This window comes from Onychomys torridus, chromosome 10, assembly GCF_903995425.1.
Source record: "Onychomys torridus chromosome 10, mOncTor1.1, whole genome shotgun sequence".
In the NCBI taxonomy this organism is placed as follows: domain Eukaryota; kingdom Metazoa; phylum Chordata; class Mammalia; order Rodentia; family Cricetidae; genus Onychomys; species Onychomys torridus.
The window spans coordinates 84,080,920-84,096,521 of NC_050452.1; the positions used below are offsets into that span (position 1 = coordinate 84,080,920).

The following is a 15,602-nucleotide window of genomic DNA, read 5'->3' on the forward strand; positions in this document are numbered from 1 at the left end:
TGCGTGCGTGCGTCCCAGCCAGTAGCGTCTGGTTACTAGTCACTGTGCTCATCTGCCTCGGTTCTGTTTCCTCACCTTGTAGCCCCTGAATTCCTCGTTATCCAGTCTCTGTGTCTTGATTATTAAAATTTTCATTTTTGGATCTTGTATTTATGTAAATTCCCTAGAATTATCTTCTGATTCATGAGTTTTTCTCTTCAGCTACAGTCTAGAGTTTTATTCCTGTTGATTTTTTTCCAAAACATTTTTTATCCATTTTTTTTCTATTTTTTCAGTCTTCTTGGTTTTGTTTCATTTTTTTCCTTTTAATATTGCCACCCACTTACCTCTTTTTTTTTTTTTTTTTATGGTATTAGAGACCAAACTCAGAGCCTCATGCACATCAGCCAAGAGATACACACTAAGCTGCACTGTTAAGTTCCACTGCTTTCTGTGTAAAAGAGGTTTATTTTATACTGCTTTGTCTGCATGTGAGCCTGGGCACTGTGTGTGATTCTGATGCCCACAAGGCCCCAGGGTATTAGAGTCCCTGGAATTGAAGGTACAGAGGGTTGTGAGCCATCATTTGGGTGCTGGGACCCTAACCCAGATCCTCTAAAGAACAGCAAGTGTCCTTAAAGCCTGAGCCATCTCTTCAGCCTCTGTCCTCCGTTACTCTTAAGAATGTTACCGGTTCACTTTGTGATGCTAAGCACACATTTATGGAATTAGCCTGAATTCCCTCGAACTTCTGTGTGATGTTGTTTTCTGTCCTTCATGTTGCAATTAAAAAATGATTTGTGGTTCCTTACAACAGGGGCTGTCTTCTCATGATGGGGGTGGGGGGTGGGGAGTGGGATGCAGTTCCTTATAGGGGCGTCTTCTCTCTTTAACTTCATCCACGTGGAGGAAGGGCTGAGCTGGTCCCTAAGGTCTCATCTAAGGTTGCTAGTCTTATGTCAGGCTCCCCTCTCATGGCCTGATCACTCCACAGAGGCAGGATTTCAACATAAGAACCTGGAGGGACTGTGACCGTCTAGTCCACTACATGTACCAGTATTCAAGCATGCTATCTCAACTGTGCTTCCAGTGTGAGACACCAACTCAGTATTAGCATTTCTTGTAGTGCTGCTAGGCAAGTCTGTTATTGTTGGAAGTGAGAACTATTGAGAGAGTAGTTAATGGTCTCTCATGAATATTAAAGAACGGGATAGATCTATCCAAAGCCCAGCTGTCCCTGGCCTAGCTATGAGCAAGGCTGTTATTAATGCCTGCCTGGGTTACTGCCGTAAGGAAACCAGTGTTTCTATTGTTGTGTTTGTATATGATGTGGGATGGGGGGGGAGTGTACCCCGATGTGAGTGCAGAGGTCTAAGAACAACTATGTGGCCTTGGTTTTTCTCCTCCACCTTTACATAGGTTCCAGAAATTGAACTCTGGCTGTGAGTCTTACAGACCAGGGTCTTTTTCCACTGAGCCATCTTGTTGGTCCCTAGATCAGTGTTTCTAAACACCTGTGCAGGATGCACTTCTTCTGGAGGAAGGAAACAGGAATTTGTGGCTGGTGTCTTTATCAAAAGTGGTTTTGGTCTGGAGCCTACTTTTTCTTCCTGTGCTCTAGTTCCTGGCACTTTTGTGCCTGCTTATGGATAAGATGCTGAGGTCGCCAGCCCCTCTAAGACCTGCAAAGTCCTGACCATTAGGAGATGCTACAGTCCATCTTTAGTCTTTCTTGTACTTCTCAACCCTAGGTCGCTGGACTGGTGGACCACAGACGAGTGCAATATGATCAACGGGACAGATGGGGATTCTTTTCATCCGCTGATAAGCAAGGACGAAGTCCTCTACGCCTTCCCGTCTGACTTCTGCAGGTAGGAACTTTATATACGGTCTTTGACTGCAGGCCAAAGGGTGCGGGATGGAAGTGAGTACGCTCATCGCTCATCGAGCATGGGAATGCACACGTACTGTGACATGCCGGAGGCACACTGAGAGAATGGCGTGTCATGGCTCACAGCATGGGCTCCGCAAGGTAGCTGTTGATTTGGTCTTAACACTAGTACATGCAGCTGTGTGGCCCTGGGCACGTTATTTAACCATTCTCCTCCCCTCCCCGCCCCTCCCTCCCCTTCCTCCCTCTTTCTGTCTTTCTTATTTATTTATAGATGTATGTATTTATTTATTGGAGACAGGGGCTCATGCATCTCAGGCTGGCTTCAAACCTGCCAGAGGCCTGATGCAGCTTCTGATGACCTTGATCTTCCCACTCTCCTACTTCCACCCCCACCCCCCACCCCCAGTGCTACAATTACAGATGTGAGCCACCATACCCTGTCTGTGCAGAGCTGGGATTTGAACTCGGGGCTCCACGGGTGCTAGGCAAGCATTCTGCCAGTAAGCCACATTCCTACACTGACTTTGTGCTCTTCCCTCCTATCAGGTCGGTACATATAACTTTCAGTGGTTTTGAGAGTGTGGAGGGATTACCTGCTTTTCGGTATAAGGTGCCTGCAGAAATACTAGCCAATACCTCCGAAAATGCTGGCTTCTGTATACCCAAAGGGAACTGCATGGACTCGGGAGTGTTGAATGTCAGCATCTGCAAGAATGGTAAGACCTTCTAGAGAGGTCATGGTTACAGGCGTCTAGAATGAAGACAGATTCGGGGTGCGCAACAAAGAATTTGTCACCAACCTGATCTATAGTGCAAGGCCAACCTTTCAAAAATAATATTTTGGCATATGACTGCAATCCCAGTACCAGACGGCAGAAGCAGGAGGATAGTGAGCTCAAGGCCAGCCTGGGCTACGTAGCTATCACGTGTGTGGGATGATGATGATAACAACAATAATGATGATACCTGTCAAAAAATTTTAAAATTTCTAGTTTTGGTGGCACACGCCTTGGCTAAGATTCCCAAAGATTCTGAAGCAGATTTAGTTTTAAGCTGTTATCATGGGTTTCCCAGTGTTTCTTTTCTCTTTGACTTGAATGTGTTATTATTGGAATGTGTATAATGGGTGCACACGCATGCCATGGAGCACAGGTGAATGTCAGAGTCAGCTCTTTCTTCACACCTTTATGTGGGCTCCCAAGAGCTACCTGGGGTCTTCCGGCTACCCTCTGAGCATCTTGCTTTCCCTCTCGTTTCCTGATACCTCAGCTCTCTGTTCCTTTCCATGAATGAGAGAGAATCATCAATGCCGCAGCCGACAAAAGGGGTCTTCTTTGTCTTGAAGGTTAATTTATATATAATATATGCATATGTTGTAGTATATTTATATTTAATTTATTATATTTAATATATATTAATTATAACATATACATATACTTACATATAATTTTTATTTCATATGTGTTGGTGATTTTACCTTCATGTATGTCTGTGTGAGGGTGTCAGATCCCCTGGAACTGGAGTCATAGACAGTTGTGAGCTACCATGTGGGTGCTGGGAATCAAACCCTGGTTCTCAGGAAGAGCAGTCAGTGTTCTTAACTGCTGAGCCATCTCTCCAGTCCCAAAGGTCCACTTCAACAGTGAGATGTCACAGGAGAATTACCCACTGGGCCCTACCTGACAGGTGTGCAGTGTCCTCTTTTTCTGGTTTTTGCTCTTGGCTTTGTTTGCTTTGAGGAAGGTCTTACTGAGTAGCTCAGGCTGGCATCAAACTCTCCATCCTTATGGCTCAGCCTTCTGGGTCCCGGGACGATGGGCACAACTTAATATCTTCGTCTTATTGAGAAGGTCGAGCAAATATCATGGCAGTCTGTCCTAATAACTCGACTATGAACTAGGCGTCGGTCCCTGCTTCTTGGAACTGAGCAGGCAGTTTCTGAGGACACAAGGGACAATCAGTTTTCAACGCTCCTTACAGCAGGGACAGGGAAGATAGGACATGCCAAGCCTGGGCCACTGAGCCAGCCCCACAGCCAGCAGCTCAAGATAATATCCAAATAAGGACAAAGCTTGAGACTTGTCCAGGCCTGCCTGTTGTTTGTGAATAGGTTTCCAGTGCTCCTGTTTGGGCTTAACTCAGCTTGACCGGGAATTGGGAATGGCACTCTTCAATGTGTCTTCTAAGCAAGGAAGCATAGAAGTTAACAGAACTGTGAGCACGGCCAGTCTTGAACTGCTAACCCTCCCGCCAAATGCCGGGCTGACGGGCATGTGCGACCGTGAACAACAGGGGAGACTCTAAACTGTTCTTACATTATGCTATCCAGGAGAACAAGGTCCATTGTTGTAAAACGGTCTGTTTTTCTCTTTCCTCAAAATCAAAACCTAGGCATGATAGTGTATACCTTTAATCTTAACGCCTGAAAGCAGAAGCAGGAAGAATTCCGAGAGTTCTGGGCCAACCTGATCTATGGAGTGAGTTCCAGGCCAGCCTGAGCTACAGAATAAGACCCTGTCTCAAATGAACAGCGAAACCCCAAACAGAGCAACAACAGCTCAAACTTCATAGTCAGTTGGGTACGCTCTGAGGAGGGACCTTCTCAGCCAGGGAGAACACTTCCTGCACAGCTACCAGTGCCTGGGAAATTTGGGTGCATTTGGGAACCTCAGCCTCTTCAAATGCAAAATGAGGATAAGGGCTTTCATTTTCTAGAGTGTTGTGGAGCCTTATTTAACACAGACAAATAGGCACACTTATAGCTTCAGTAACCGTTTATGTATAAATGTGACCAGGACTGTGGTGTAAGATATTCAGTAAAGTTATGTGGGACACATCAGGTGGCGGAAAATGCAGTGTAAATACTGGACCAGGAGCTACGGAGAGGGAGTGAGCTTGGCTTTTCTTTTCCCTTTAGGAACCAATTTTTGTGGTCAGGAACTGTATATTCATTTGTCGGGCAGTGGTGGCACACGCCTTTAATCCCAGCACTAGGGAGGTAGAGGCAGGTGGATCGTTGTGAGTTTGAGGCCAGCCTGGTCTACAGAGTGAGATCCAGGAAAGGCACCAGAACTACAGAGCAAAACCCTGTCTGGAAAAAAAACAAAAAACAAAAACAAAAACACCAGCCCCATTCATTTCTCTGTCCCTTACCACGCAGGTGTACCCATCTTCATGTCTTTCCCGCACTTCTACCAAGCTGATGAGAAGTTCGTTTCTGCCATTAAAGGCATGCGCCCAAACAAGGAAGAGCATGAGACATTTGTGGACATTAATCCTGTGAGTACACACTTCCTCGTGTCTTGTTGGACACTCGCAGGTTCTCTTAGTGCAAAGCATCGAGAGACACATTGCCTCCTGAGGATATTCAAGGGGGCGGAAGGAGATCGAGTGCACTGTGGCCCCAAGCCTCTAATGGGAAGTCCTAACTCTGTGGATGATGTCTGCAGAAACCAGCAAACCCGCTTCGAAGGAGAGAAAGAAAGCTGAGGAAGACCGTGGGCCAGGGGAGCCCAGTGATAGAGCACTGACCCAGCCTGCGTGAGCCCCTAGGTGCAGTCCAGCATAGCAAAACAAAATAAAAACAGCAGTACAAATTCAGTCACCAAAACCAGCTGAGGCCGGACCCATGTAACCTGGTCAGTCTGCTGTTGGACACAAATGCTTTTCACCTTCAGAATTACAGATCAGTTGTGTACTCTGTTAGAATGCACAGCTCTAAATGGGCAGATCAGCTTCATTAGCTTTTGGCAAACCTCTTTAGGTACCGAGTGTCCTATATATTATTAACATAGACGGTACATTATTAATGTAGATGGTACCATACATATATATACTTTGCTTTTGGGTTCCCGGAAAAGAATTTTGAGGTGATAGGGGATCCCTTCAGTGTAACAGTCTCTCACTGTAGAAACTAAATGAAAAGGTCAAAGGTCTTGCTGGGCCTGGTGGCACAGACCTGTGATCCCGGCTACCCAGGTTGAGGCAGGAAGATCGCAAGTTCGAGGCCAGCTTGGGCTATGGCGTGCCTCCTGAGTGCTAGGCAAGTACTGTGGCAACTAAGCTGCAGCCCCATCCTCGAGTGGGACTGTACTTCTTCTCTACTAGCCATTGAGTTCCCTCTCGTCAGCCAAACAGCAGGCCTGTCACCAAGGGGTAGGTGAAGTCCTGTGCCCTCAGCACACATCTGCGGCTCTGCCTCACGCTTCCTGTACTCTGGCCCAGGGAGCCCCAGTCTTGGAAGCCATCCTCCCCTTAGCTCTGGACAACTGCCCACGTGTCCATAGCCAGCATAAAATTTGTGGCCTCTGATGGGGTGCTCCATGCTTTGCCCTGCCAAGTGGCACTCTCCTGGGAACTTACTGGAAATGCCTTGTCTTGTGTTCCACCCTGATCTACCAATCAGAATCTGCACTTTAGCAGATTCCCAGGGGTTCACACCCCCCAAAAGGCCAGGCCTCCCAGTACAATCAGTACTTGTAGTTCTGTTGTGGGGACCAGTTTTCCCTTGTTCACTCCGCCTGCCAAACGTGGCAAAGGGTCCCTGTGGGTCAGAACCACAGAGGCACACTCCGTTGAAAATGTGGCTGGGGAAAAAATACTAATTTTTTTTTTCTCTCTCTTTATCTGCAGTTGACTGGAATTATTTTAAGAGCAGCCAAGAGATTCCAAATCAACACTTACGTGAAAAAACTGGATGATTTCGTGTAAGTGTTGTGTCTTCCTACAGAGGTAGAGGTGGGGTTTGCCTAGTGACTTTCGGGTAGGCATAGATGGTATCAGGGCGAGTAGAGCCCACTTCTAACTCCTCAACTTGTCTGTCCCTGGTGGGGCACGGTCTCAATCTTCACAGTACCTTGGCCTTGTACTAATCACTCGTTATGCGGTATTGTCCGTGGGTCAGGTGTCGCAGTCAGCACGTTACATGTGTCAGCTTACATCTTCCCACTGTCCTCGTCATAAACCCGAGAGAACGGAGACACAGCACTTGAGTGACTTGCTGGGACTCACATTTGGTGAGGCCGTGGATCCGGAATGGCTTTTACCCAGTCCCCTAGCAATGCCCTCCACTCCTGACCCTGGTCTCCATATCTTTTCTTGGTACTCTCTCTGCTTCTGCGTGGGCTCAACCGCTACAAGTTCTCCTCCGGACAGGGGCAGTAGGCTGAAACCAGCTTTTCCTTTCCACATTCATCACAAGCAACTCCATAGTAAGAACCCCCAAGTACAGCTTCCTGCCCAGACTTGCCCGTGGGATTTTTTTTAGATCTGAGAAAATACTTATCAAAAACACCATTTTAACAAACCTTCTGTAGGTACTGAGTGACCCATATATTATTAATGTGGACAGTACCAGATATGTATATATACTTTGCTCTTGAGTTCCCAGAGAAGAATGTGAGGGTGACAGGGGATCCCTTCAATGTAAGAGTCTCTCACTGTAAATCAAAGGTCTTGCTGAGCCTGGCAGCACAGACTTGTGATCCCAACTACCCAGGAGGTTGAGTCAGGAAGATCACAAGTTCAAGGACATAAAACCACACATGCATTGTCGGTCTATGTGTCCATTCATCTGCCTGCTATCTAATTTGATCTGTCTATCTATCCATCCATCCATCTATCCACCCATCTGTAATGATATATTCCCCACTGAACTCTCCAGATTTAATCTTGTTATGGGCTCCTTCTAAGAAGCAAACATGGTTTAGAGCGATGTCTTCTGGCACCCGTGTGTGTATTTTTGAGGGGTATATTATAGTAGTTAGCTAGAACCTTAGACTCAAAAGGGAATGACAGTCTTGGTTCCACTGCTCACTCATGGTGGTCTTGGGCATCTTACCTAGTCTCTATTAGCAGTCTTCACCTCTTTCGCCCTGTACATAATGAGAGCCGTGGCATGTGACTGCTGCAGGAATTGAATAAAATAAAGCCCCTAAATTACAGAGTACAGAGTGGGCAAACAGTGGTCAGTGGCTCTTCTTGCAGAGACAGGTGTAGGTGGCCTAGAAACTTCCCAAGTTGTGGAGGGCCTGCTCCTACTTTTTCCCCCAGGGTGCTCTTGAGCAGGGAGAAGTGGGAAATATTTAGATAGAAATATAGAGGGAGAGAGACAGGTAGAAACACAGGACAGCCTCGGGAGGGCCTGGGTCAAAACCCACCAGCCCCTTCTGTCCCTTCTAAAGGGCTTTTTATAGAAATGCCAAGGGGTGGAGCAAAAGACCTCCCCCCAGCACAGCCAAGTGCAGACCGTCCCAAACACCTGGTGACCCTGCACGTGGTCAAGACAGCCCCTGATGCAGCCCTGCTGGGTAAAGCGAGCTCAGATCTCACTAGGAAACCTCTGGGCTCCCACTGAGTGCTGCTCCTTGTATGGTTGTATTCCTTATCTTATGCTTTGATAAAATACCACATAGACATGCAGTTTTGCATGGCTGCTTGATAATGTTATGGTCTTGATTTCTGATGTATATGTGTCTTCGAAGGCAACTGAGAAGCCCACAGTCAATTCTAGGTAACTGAGTGAACTAAGTGTACTGTAATTTTCGTGTGAACATGTCTCTCCAATTGAGAGGTGTTTTCAGGAGGATGTCTATGAAATAATGCCATCCTTTGCCTTTGTAGGGAAACAGGAGACATTAGGACTATGGTTTTCCCAGTGATGTATCTCAATGAGGTAAGTCCTGAAAGAGGAGGAAGTATGTTTAAACAGCCCAAGCTTGGGATACTTCCATTATGATGTTTATTGTTGTAGTGGTGTGCCATTCAGGTCATGAAAAGAGGAAAAGGTGGCTCTTTTAAAACGAAGACTTGTTCTTAATTATGTGTGTTCGTGTGTGCACATGAGTGTAAATGCAGGTGCTCACAGGGTCAGAAAAGCACACGATCTGAGTCCCTGGAGCTAGAGTTACAGGGGGTCGTGAGCTGCTCTTTGGGGGTTCTCTGGCCTGAACCCAGGTCCTCTGCAGGAGCAGTGATACTCTTAACTGCTGAGTCATCTCTCCAGGCTCAAAGGTGACCTTTTAAAATAGAAGCTGCCCCGGAAAAGCTCTCTTTAACACTCGTGGGAGGGGCCTGCGTCTGAGTTTATTTGGACATTTTCTGTCTCAAGAGCAGTTGAATAATGCCCTTCTGGGGTGTTGCTTATGTGGGGAACGAGCTGCAGAGGTGAGGAAGGCACTCCAAGCTCTGTCCCATGAAGCCTTGGCCTCCACTGCAGCCCTGACAGCTTAAGCAGGCTGCTGTAAAAGTCACGTGTCAGGGGCCGATGAGACGGCTCAGCAGGTAAAGGAGCCTGCCGACAATGCTGAAGAACTTGAATTTGGTCTCCAGAACCCACAGGGTGGATAAGGGGATCAACCCCGACAACTGCCTTCTTACTTCCATCTCTCACACACACACACACACACACACACACACACACACACACACACACACTGCCACCACCGCCGCCACCAAACAACAACAAACAAATAAAATGCTTTTAAAATTACCTATCAAGGTCAAGCATGGTGACACATGCCCTTAATCTTGGTACTGGAGAAGAGGCAGGGCAGGTGAGATCCTGTCTGAAGAAGGAAGGGAGGAGAAGAGGGAGAAAAGAGCAAGATTAGGCCTGGAAGTGGCACTGGAGACTGCTGTCAGGAAGAAGCCCCGACTCTGACATTCTGGGACAGTTACAGAAAAACCTGCCACAGAACTGCCCCCCTACCCCATCCTCTGGTCAGTGCAAACTACGCAGGATTGTTGACATCTTAGGGACGTGCTTTCTTGGTGCCTCACCCATCACACTGAGTGACGAAAGATCTGTTCTCATACTAAAATGCTGTTCTGGAGCGTTTTTCTGTTAGAAATTCGCTCTTCAGTTCTTGTTAGCACCACAACTCACTTGGGCCGTTTTTTGTTGAGACTGGTGACCGTAGTGTGGACTCAGGAGAGAAATGGTACTGCCTAGAGTTTCACCCATTCATTCAGTCATCCAGTATTAATTAGGCACCTACTGTGTACTGGGTGCTCTCCCCAGGGAGGAGGTGGCTGAGATGTCTTGCTTTAAAGGAACTCACATAAACAGGTAAACAGTTAATGCTGGTGACAAAGACAACAGATGAGGTTCTAGGGAGAGTTAACAGAAGCCTGAGGTAGCCAGAGACACTTCTAGAATGAAGGAATGCTGAGATGCATTTTGCAGTAACTGCCTGATGCCAAGCAGAGGATATTATTATATTATTTACTTTTGTGTCACTGAGACAGAAGCAACTTAGAGAGGTTTATAACGGCTCATGATTTCAGAAGGACTTCAGTCCATGGTGACAGGGAGGCTATGTTGATGGGCGCCCAGCTGAATTTCTCACATCACAGTGAATCAGGAAGCTCCTTCTCCAGCCAGGCCTCCCTGTTCTAAAGGCTCCATGATCTTCAAAAGAAGTGCAGCATGGCAGCACCTGTAACCCCAGCACTCCAGAGTAGTGCCACAAGTTCAAGGCCAGCCTAGTCTACATAGTGAGTTCGAGGCTAGCCAGGGCTACAAAATGAGATCCTATCTCAAAATGAAATCCAAACAAAAACAGTACTACAAGATGGTGTTCAACATTTAAAACATGAACTTGTGGGGACATTTCATACTCTAACCATAACACACATTATCTCAGCATTTCTTAACATAAATTGGTAAAGAGAGAAAAGATATTGAGTTATAGTTGTCTTCAAGAGAAAATATATGAGTAATTCCCTCTTTGGTTAGTCTGATTTTAAGTGAATTTTCAGTGTATCTGGCTTGCTAAAAATAAAATATAATTGGGCTGGAGAGATGGCTCAGAGGTTAAGAACACTGGCTGTTCTTCCAGAAGTCCTGAGTTCAATTCCCAGCAACCACATGGTGGCTCACAACCATCTGTAATAAGATCTGGCTCCCTCTTCTGGCTTACAGGGATACATGCAAATAGAACACTGTATACATGGTAAATAAATAAATATTTTTAAAAAATAAAATATAATCAAATTTAATATATTCTTTGAAATGCACACATACACAGAGGCTATCTAGTTCTCAAGATACTATTTCTTCCCCCTCCAGAGTGTTCTCATTGACAAAGAGACTGCAAATCGATTGAAGTCCGTGACTAACACGACTCTGATAGTCACCAACATACCCTACATCATCATGGCACTGGGCGTGTTCTTTGGCTTGGTGTTCACATGGCTTGCATGCCGAGGACAGGCGTCCATGGATGAGGTAAGTGCTGGCTGGGAGAATTTCTCTTGTCTGTAGGCAGACTTTTCTTTACTGCCCACCAGTTCCCAAATAACCAACAGGGAGACTCAATATTAATTATGTTTGGCCAGTAACTCAGGCTTGTTACTAGCTAACTCTTACATTTAAATTAAACTATATTTCTCATCTATGCTTTGCCACATGGGTTGGTACCTTTTCTCAGTATGGCATGCCCACCTTGCCTCTCTCTGCATCTGCTCAAGACTTGGCCCTTGGTCTTCCCAGCATTCTGTTTGGCTCTTCCCCCTAACCTTATCCTGTCCAGCTATTGGCCAGTCAGCTTCTTCACTGAACCAATCACAGCAACATATATTCACATAGTGTAAAGGAATATTCCACGCTTATTGATAAGTTTATCTGAGGAATTTCTTAATAATCTTTACTGAAGAGGTGTCAGCTGGCTCCTTTGGTTAGATTTGGGGGTTTTATGGAGGAGGGGAACACTGATTTTTGTGGTTGTGTTACCAATGGACAAGTAGTAGTCAGGGCTGGTGTGTGTTGAGAAAGACAGGGTGATAGAAGGGTGCCATTTGGTATTTGAGGCACTTTTGGTGGGTTTGGAATTCCTGGATATGTCTCATAGGAGGTAATCTCACATCTTTGAAAACAATAACTTGAAAGAAGAATAATGCTTTGGTGCTAGACTGCCTGGGTTCAAATCCCAGTTCTGCTGTTAAATGTCTATATGACACTTGGGATGGCCCCCAATTTATTATCTGTAAAATAGAATGATGATAGGGTCTCCTTGTGAGTTTCTGGAGATGATCAGACAATGTAGAAAGCACAGAGGAGGCTCAATGTTACTCAATAAACTTAGTTATTATTTATGATAAAATAATTCTAATATTGTAGAGCAAAGGGGCAGTGACATGCTTGTTAAGAATCCCTGCTGTATGGGCTGGAGAGATGGCTCAGAGGTTAGGAGCACTGGCTGTTCTTCCAGAGGTCCTCAGTTCAATTCCCAGCAACTACATGGTGGCTCACAACCATCTGTAATGAGATCTGGTGCCCTCTGGCCTGCAGGCATACATGCAAGCAGAACACTTGTATGTGTAATAAATAAATCTTTAAAAAAAAAAAAAAAAGTATCCCTGCTGTATCTGAAGGTGCTGTGGTTGAGATCCCATAGCAATGGTAACAGGTGGCTACATGAGAATCATTTATTTCCAGAAAGAATGGGATAAACTAGCTCAGATCAGCCTCTCAAGTGACCAGGAGTCTGAATACCTCATGATGCTCTTCTGTAGAAGCCTTTCTTTTCTGTGGAACTAGAAGTTGAAGCAAGGGCCTGACATACACCAGGCAAGCACTCCAGCACTGAGACATATGCCTAGTCCTTAAAAACAAACTCTTTTTTTTTTTTTAGATGAGTTGGCTCTGAGCTGCTCAGGCTGGGCTTGAACTTGCTTTGTGGTCCAGCCAGGCTTTGAACTTGTGAATCTCATGTTTCAGCCTTCTTGGTGCCTGGGATTACAGCTCTGAACCTCCAGGCCTGGCCTAGGCACCCTTCTTAAATGCTCAGCAATGTCTGCTTTTAGAACATATTTCTCCCTCCGTCATCCTGCTAAACTGTCGGAGCAATGTGAATAGGAGATGAATTAAACTGGTTGAAACTGTATGAGTGGTACTGGCTTGGATAACCCAGCCGGTGTACCACTTTCACTCATGCTAGTGATGCAAGCCTGAATTAGCGATAAGGCACTCTTACCATTGGTGCCTATGGATCTGCCAGGGAACTTTCCTAGATATAAACAGACCTATGAATGTTAATTAGCACTCATTAGCCATCTTCAGGTCTTTCCTGAGTGTTAGTGAACATCTTCAGCTTCTGAGACACTGCTCCCAGGTAGGTTACAAATCAGGCTGTTTTGGTCCAGGATGCTAAGGGTTGGAGTCCTGAGCAGAGAGGAGATTGCAGGTCTGATATTAGGGGCTGGAGAGGAAGAACTGTCCTCTAACAAGGTCAGGTTAGAGCCGTAAAGAGCAAAGGCAGCTGAGAGTGGAGGGAACTGCCTTCTGACCGACCGGCTTCTCCCCCTACCTTCTCCATCCCCACCTCGCCTAAACGTTTCACTTCAGGCCAGAAGTTCCCGACGTGAACGTTTAACCTCTGCATCTCTGTTGCCTGTCACAGGGAACGGCAGATGAAAGAGCGCCCCTCATACGAACCTAAATGAACTTACCTGTCGCCTGAGCTTGGTGAGAGAACATGTGAACTGCCCTGATCTGGACCAGGACAGGGAAAACCCTGAATCCTCCTCACAGGCTCCTGGCCTGTCAAGAGGAGGGAGAAGCTGAAATGCTGGCAAGTGAGGAGAGCTTCCTGGACGGAGGGCAGTGGGCAGGGTGACATGACCGACCGGAATGCTTTATAGAATCATGCCTCTGAAATTGTTCTAATGTGTCTAGGAAGTATCTAATAAACTTGTGTAGAAACTTTGTGGTTGGGCTCTGGGAGCTGCAGGATTTTGTGACCCCCATTGTAGATACAAAGTCTGCATCGCTTGTTAACGTTAGTTGTTGGCCTGACCTGATTCAGTATGCTTCGTTCTCCAAACTGTGTTCAAAATATATATACATATGTATGTATGGCTTCCTATTCTCCGTTCAACTCCTTCCACGAGAGAAAGCATGTAGCACCAGGGTAAAGTGATAGCTTCATATGATGCACCACACAAACGTGTCTGCTTCCCTTCTTGGAGACATCACATGCTGCATTTCGCTCTACCCTCCAGTGTGTCATCCCTTCAGGAAAGTAACTGTCTTTGGACTATTCTAGAGTGGGCAGGAGTCACTCGGGAGAGGGCTTGGGTGGGGTGGTGTCTGTAAGTAGATAGCTTTGAGCTTCTGAGGATTTTGAAGTTTTGCTTTTGTAGAGCAAGCAGATGCCCCAGCAACGTTGGTGAGGGTAAGTCAGACAGATGGTCCATTTAGACTAGAGTTCAGTGTGAGTTATAGCATTTATAGGCTAACTGCTAGTTTCAGTCCAAGCTGGCTTGATGGAGATGCGTCTGGGAGAATGGAGTCAATAGCTCGTATGCCCCCGGCATCTACCAAATAGGATGGTGATACAGAATGACTGCCAAATACTGAATTTGTATTTGTAAAACTATAAATGTCTCAAAGTCCATCTGCCCATAGCTTATGTTACATACAGATCCAGGAAGGCATTTTGTCTGGACGAGACTTGGAAAATTTTGAATTCATCCCTTAGATTTAGTCCCAGCCAGTGTTTTGTGGCCCACCGTCACTCACTAAGTGCTCTCTGCTTCCTGTGACAATCACTTTTCTGACAAGTGTTTAGAGTGTTAGACAGGAAGTTCTTCAGATGAGGTGTCTGGAAAGGAAGCCAGCTACTGCTTCTCTTCAGAAGGTCCCTGAAGGAGAGCGGCGTCACAGCCGTCAGACCTCAGCCATCGTGGAGGGCACTGTCTTTGATTCTCAGAGCCCGCCATTGATTTTTAATGAGGAACCCTATATGTTGGCTGGCCAACCTCTTATATAATTTCATGAAAACTGAATTTCAATGTAAACAAAAAAATTGTAAAAACAAACAAACAAACAAAAAAAACCCTGAGATTTCATATACATATTTGGAGGTAAAAATATTGCTTTAATATACAGGCCCAAATTTTCCTTTCTTGACACTAAAGCAATATGTGATGTTTCCCTTCTTTTTTATTTTGGGGTTTTGAGACAGAGTCTCTCTATGTAGCTCTGGCTGTTCTGGAACTCACTGTGTAGACCAGAATGTCACTGAACTCACAGAGATCCTGCTGCCTCTGCCTCCTGAGTGCTGGGATCAGTGAGCCACCATGCCTGGCTACTGTGTCCCCCCTTTTGAAGGGACAGTTTGTTAAGCTTTCACCTTTCCTACCAATCAAGGTAGAAATATTAAATACCCCAAACCACCAAAATGTGAAGGCTAAATTGAAAATACTTGATCCTTAACAACGACAAATACCTTTAGACTTTAATATCAATATTTAACTAGGTAATTAGCATGTCCTGGTCTTCATGCCTTGAGGTGGGTCTCACTCTGTAGCTCAGGCTGGTTTAGAACTCACTATGTAGCATAGGTTGACCTTGAACTTATGGTTAGCCTCCTGTCTCAGCCTCCCAAGAGCTGAGATTATAGCTGTGCACTACACCTGACTGTCTTTATGCAACTACTTATCCACACTAATGAACTGGTAAGCTAGTGCATACTAACTGGTTCGTTCCTATTTTCAGGATATAATCATCTCTGAGGAGATTTTTTTTTTTAAACACAGACGTGACAGCAGTTAATGATGCACATAGTAGACTGAACCTCACATAGAAAAGGAGGCAGATGAACCCTTTATTAGTGCCATGGTTACTAATAGTGATGGCTCAAATCACGTTTGGTATTTCCTTCTAAAAGACCCATGGCAAACCCACAAGCCGCAGTCGGGATTATAGGCTGAATAACAACAAATG

At 45.7% G+C, this 15,602-nt stretch overlaps 1 protein-coding gene across 1 annotated transcript in view; it reads left to right on the plus strand.

Annotated features, from left to right (window-relative positions):
- The window catches only part of Scarb2 (scavenger receptor class B member 2), a 58,210-nt gene extending 43,358 nt beyond the window's left edge, over positions 1-14,852 (plus strand). The window contains exons 6-12 of the mRNA XM_036201189.1: positions 1,731-1,850; positions 2,420-2,589; positions 5,034-5,152; positions 6,506-6,579; positions 8,495-8,546; positions 10,944-11,102; positions 13,276-14,852. Of these exons, the coding sequence (XP_036057082.1) occupies positions 1,731-1,850; positions 2,420-2,589; positions 5,034-5,152; positions 6,506-6,579; positions 8,495-8,546; positions 10,944-11,102; positions 13,276-13,314 (733 nt within the window). The 3' untranslated portion in view covers positions 13,315-14,852. The remainder of the gene's footprint in view (positions 1-1,730; positions 1,851-2,419; positions 2,590-5,033; positions 5,153-6,505; positions 6,580-8,494; positions 8,547-10,943; positions 11,103-13,275) is intronic.
- The last annotated feature ends 750 nt before the right edge of the window (positions 14,853-15,602 follow it).